The sequence below is a fragment of the Octopus bimaculoides genome, chromosome 14 (assembly GCF_001194135.2).
Source record: "Octopus bimaculoides isolate UCB-OBI-ISO-001 chromosome 14, ASM119413v2, whole genome shotgun sequence".
Lineage (NCBI taxonomy): Eukaryota > Metazoa > Mollusca > Cephalopoda > Octopoda > Octopodidae > Octopus > Octopus bimaculoides.
Window position 1 is genome coordinate 59,828,252 of NC_068994.1, and position 5,402 is coordinate 59,833,653.

The window sequence follows — 5,402 nt, forward strand, 5'->3', positions numbered from 1 at the left end:
ATGTATGGATGTGGATGCATATATATATATATATGGATGTGTATTTATGGACGTATATATAAGTGTCACAGTGTTGGCTACACACCACTTTAATTACCCTATCCATCATCCTGTCTTTTCACCACATCATGTAGTTCTGTAGAAAGGCAGGATGGTCATAACTGGAATGTCTTTGATGATAGCTTTATTGAATCTACAGTTGACCCGCCCCATTTTACCACCTCCTTTCCCTTATCAACAGCCCTGGCCATTTTCATGGTCCCTGTTACTCCAGCCTGCTTTCCATTCTACTGATTGTTAGGCAATATTCACTAACAAAGATTCCTCTCTGCCAACGTTCTTCTTACCCACCATCATAGTCTACATGGTCATTAGACATGCTAAAAATAGTAGCCAAATCTCACCTACAATCTTAAAAAAGAGCAGCACATTATGTAATATAATCATGCATATATTTTATAAACAAACTTTGGAAGCATCGAACGTTCTTGATATTTTACAGGCAAGAACACTCTAAAGCTGTAAAAATAGCAGAAAGTTTGGATTGCCAGCAGATGGCTATGGGAGTCAAACCCATACCCTCTTCTTCTGTCTTATAAGGGTAAAATATCCAATCTTTCTGCTGTTCTTACAGTTTTACTGCATTTGAAATTTACTTTCTTTGTAAAATACCAAACACATTCAATGCTTCCAAAGTTTGTTCATAAAATGTTGTCAGCTGTTGTAGCTTCATTGGTAGACTACTCAATCAGTATTAGAGAGGTGTGGGTTCAAGTCCCGTAGCCATCTGACGACAACTTTTCCTGTCTTATAAAGGTAAAATACCCAATCTTCCTGCTGTTTTCACAGCTGTACTGCGTTTGGAATTTACTTTCTTGTCTGTAAAATACCAGTCATACGTACGTCCATAAAAGGCTGAGATGACCTTGGCTTCAATAACTTTGATCGTAGAGCTGCTCAAATAGGTTTGAGAAAGGCTTAAACAACAACCATCATAGTCAAAGAAGAGCCTCCAATTGGTCACTTGACCGGTCAGAAATAACAGCCAATAACATCATTCAAGTCATAACCTATCAGCTTAGGAGTTGGTTACTGTAATCCTAGAAATATACTATAAGCAAAATAAATGTTTTAAAATGGTCACCATGGAAACCTCTTGGTCCAATTGGTTGAACTGAGCCAACTGACCGACAAACTGTTTCATTCTGTACACAGAATGGATCAGGGAGTTAATACCAGTGGGGTGCATTCAAGTTACTTCTAGTTTTAATTCATAGAAAGGAAATAGAAAGGAATACATAACAAAATCAATGCAACAAAAACCGTCACAAACATTTCCAAAGAAAATCCATTTTAGACAAAAACTGTTGCATTTACTTTTGTATATTTCTTGGTAGCATTGTCTTTAAACAATTGTCAAACGATTTCATCACAAAAGTCTGTGAGCTGATCACTGGGGGTTAAAATAAGTCCTTTTCAATTATTTCTACTTCCTTACATGACCATCTCAGATGAAGTTACTAACCCAACAGGTACAACTTTGAAATGTATCTGCCACTTGTTCTGGATCTCTCCATACCTCTTAACTGAACAACCACTATCATATACATATGCGTGTATGTTTGTGTGTGTGTGTGTGTGTGTGTGTGTCTATACACACACACACATTATATATATATATATATATATATATATATATATATATGTACATGTATGTATATAAAACATATCTTTACTAAACTATCACCAACTTGTATCTGATCCAACTTCAACGACAATCACCATATTACACATCTCATTATTTCACATACCATTATACCAGTGAATTAATAAAGTCATTGGAACATTGGACAGAATATCTCACAGTATTTCTTCTGACTCTGTGAGTTGAAATCTTGCTGAGCTCAACTTTGCCTTTCATCCTTTTGGAACACCAATCATGAGCCGTGAATTAGTTGAAGGGTCAAGTGAAATGCATTATGGAGTCTGTCCTGACTCTTTAGATTCTCACAGCAATATCTTGGACAACATTGGCACCAGCCTTTCCCTTTGCTGGACATGAGTGGTGTGAAGAAGGGACACTTGCACGTATGTGCAATTACCAGTCTTCTTCAAAAAATCTTATCCAGGTTTGTACATAAATATGGTCAGCTTTGACTGACCACAACTCTATATGCACACATTCTGACCACACCATAGCACTAGACTACCTTATACTTATCCTCCTCTTGCAATTACCTTCTCCATTTCCCATTGCCATCACAACCTACCATTCCTTATCATCACCTCAATATTGATCAATTGCCATTAACCATGACGACCACCATCACAACTAATCTTATATCAATCAGTTCTTCATCTCAACTTCACTTTCTCACTCTCTTCCTCCTCTCTCTCTCTTGTGTTGAGTTCAGGTTCATTTGGAGTTGATTTTGACTTGAGCATCAATGCTTTCTACGACGCTCTGCTCATTTATACCAGTGACGAGAATACGCCGAAATTACTGAAGGACATCCGACTCGTGATCAACGACCGTGACAGCGTGACGTTTGCCATCATCATCCTCAACCAGCTGAATTCGATGGACTCTAAAGAAATCACAGAGGCTGCCCTGGAGCGTTATAAATTTTCTTGTAGGAAACAATCTCAAAGACATTGTTCACAGCAGACAAAGAAAGCCGCCAATGTTTCTGCAGAACCAAAGACCAGTGATGCAAAAGTAAAGAAACAGTTGGTTGCCAAAGAGTCCCAGTTAGAACCACCAGCACCATCAGAGGTTAATAAACCAATAGGGTTGGGTTCACCTCGTCGCAGTCCCTCCTACACCCAAGCAATGTGCCAACTGGAGAATGGCTGCATGACGAAGAACAACGATGCACAAACCAACTGTGAACAGAAAGCAAATTCTTTAAATTTCCGCAAGAAAGCTGATTGCAAAATCGATGAAGAGAGTCCAGATGGAGTCACATCGTGCCTTTCAGCTTTAATTCATCAAACTAAAACAACTCTGGGAGCCATTAGAGAGACTAATCTGGACCGAAAACGATCCAGTTCTGTGGGGTCGGTGGTGCGAAACCGAATACAGTCTAGCGTTGTAGGTGGAAGTGACATGGATGTTCGCGTCGGCGCAAGGCTGGCTAGATCCACTTCATGCCATCTGGAAAAAGATGAGAAGAATGCTGCTAATGCAACCAACAACACAAACGGTAGCAACAATGTTAACAGTAATTGTGAAGATGGAGGAAAAGGATGTAGCAGCAAAGAAACAAAAGGTTCCAAGGCGTCCTGCAGCTCTGCGACATCAACGCCGTCCAAAGGTCACCAAGCTACTTCTGTTAAGCAAGCACTATTGAGTACATCACAAAAAGTCCATTCTAAAGACTCGTCGAAACCCCGTTCCGGTTTCCAACCGCCAAAAAACATGGAGAGTACATCAGAGAAAGAATCTAAATCGTCAAGCCATCGTGGAGAAAAGAATAAGAAAGACACAGACAAATCAAAGAAGGACGGAGATTATGATATGCGTGCAACAAACCACATCAATGCTCTTCTGGACAAAGAGCGTGACTTGTGTAGTAGCTGTCGAGAGAGAATTGGACAGCGGGAAGAACTGTGCTGTGGTCACTGCTTGTGTAAAGCGTGCTACCGTGAAATCACGAAGAAGAAACCTGTCTGCCCTGACTGTGGCACCGTGTATGCACCGATTGTTGGGGATCAGCCCAAGAACGGCAAAATGTGTGTGACAATGGAACATAAACTGAAATTGCCCGGATATGAGACAGCCAATGGAACTATTGTCATTAACTATACAATACCTGATGGTATACAAGAGGTGAGTTTACTATTTCATTATCGCTCTCTCTCTCTCTCTCTCTCTCTCTCTCTCTCTCTCTCTCTCTCTCTCTCTCTCTCTCTCTCTCTCTCTCTCTCTCTCTCTCTCTCTCTCTCTCTCTCTCTCTCTCTCTCTCTCTCTCTCTCTCTCTCTATCTATCTATCTATCTATCTCGATGTATGTATGTATGTGTGTATACATGTATATATATGAAATGTAACATATACCTTTCAGAAACATAGCTTCAGATTTGATGTAAAAGCTAAAGTAAACGGATGTCCCTCAGTTTTAACCATGTGTCTTCTAGTTGTTTGATCAACTCGACAACAACCTCTTCATTAGCATAGAAGTGGTCGAGTATTCCAGTACTGGGCTCTTGTCAAGCAGAATCATGATGTGTGACAAGAGTGGCCCTTTAGAATTACTCGTATGATCCATCCAATGGACTTCCTCCCACCACCATCACAGTTTCCATCTACCCTGCTTCATCCACGAGGTGCCAATTGACCAAATACTTCGATTAAAGTCACTTATTGGAAGGAAATCCAGAAAAGTGATAAATAAGCATTGGATTATTGAATTGGTCTGTGATCCTCAGAAAATATGACAAAAATCATTTTAAGGAATTTTATTCTCTCATAAATCAAGTTTATGGTCTTCCTTTAATTCCTGCTGCTTCCATTTACAGCTGAAAATGGCAAAACCCTTGAAGATTTGAAATCATTGACAGCAAGAATATTTTAGTGATTTTTAAATTCTTCAAATATTTATTGATTTTTTTTCTAAGAATACATTGAGCAAATAGAAGATTTCCGTTATGTCAAAGAGTTCTTGTGTCTGTGTATGGCGTCAAAAACATTTTGTTTGTGTTACAATTTTTAGAACTGAAAAGGACAATGGTTCTTCACATAATATGCCTTTCTATTGACAGTCATGCCATCCAAACCCAGGAAAACGTTACCATGGTACATGTCGTACGGCCTATCTACCCAACAACCGCGACGGCAACGAGGTACTGAAGTTATTGCAGAAGGCATTTGAATCACGCCTGACTTTCACCGTTGGCCAGTCACAGACAACTGGTCGCAAGAATGTTGTCATCTGGACTGACATAAACCACAAGACCAGTCCTTGTGGAGGTCCAGCTAAGTAAGTGCTCTTTTATGTTGTTCTTGTTGCCATTCAATAATGGTTGTCATCTCCAGAAGATTTTTAATGCAGCAGAGAGTGAATGGTTGAAAGAAGCCAAGATGTAAAGAAGACAGAGCGAAGGTTACACATGGTGTTAGTATGACATTGTGAATGGTGTGAAAGATGTAGTGTAAGGCTCTGGGATGTCATGTATGTGGTCTAGTGTTGGCTGTGGTCCAATGTTGTGTATGGTGTAATTCTGTCTTGTGTGCAGTACAGTTGTGTGCATGTGGGCAATCGGCAGTATTCTGTGTAATACAATGTGATAGTGTGAATATGCTGTATGGGTTGAAGCATATAAAAATATTTTTTATCAATGTCACTAACTTGTCTATTTGTTCAGAGAATTTGTTGGCAGAGTGGGGATAATACAGTTATA

General features: G+C 39.6%; 1 protein-coding gene across 1 annotated transcript in view; it reads left to right on the plus strand.

Moving 5' to 3' along the window:
• Positions 1-5,402, plus strand: part of LOC106878006 (uncharacterized) — a 172,732-nt gene that overhangs the window by 164,052 nt on the left and 3,278 nt on the right. The window contains exons 6-7 of the mRNA XM_052972897.1: positions 2,415-3,832; positions 4,764-4,981. Of these exons, the coding sequence (XP_052828857.1) occupies positions 2,415-3,832; positions 4,764-4,981 (1,636 nt within the window). The remainder of the gene's footprint in view (positions 1-2,414; positions 3,833-4,763; positions 4,982-5,402) is intronic.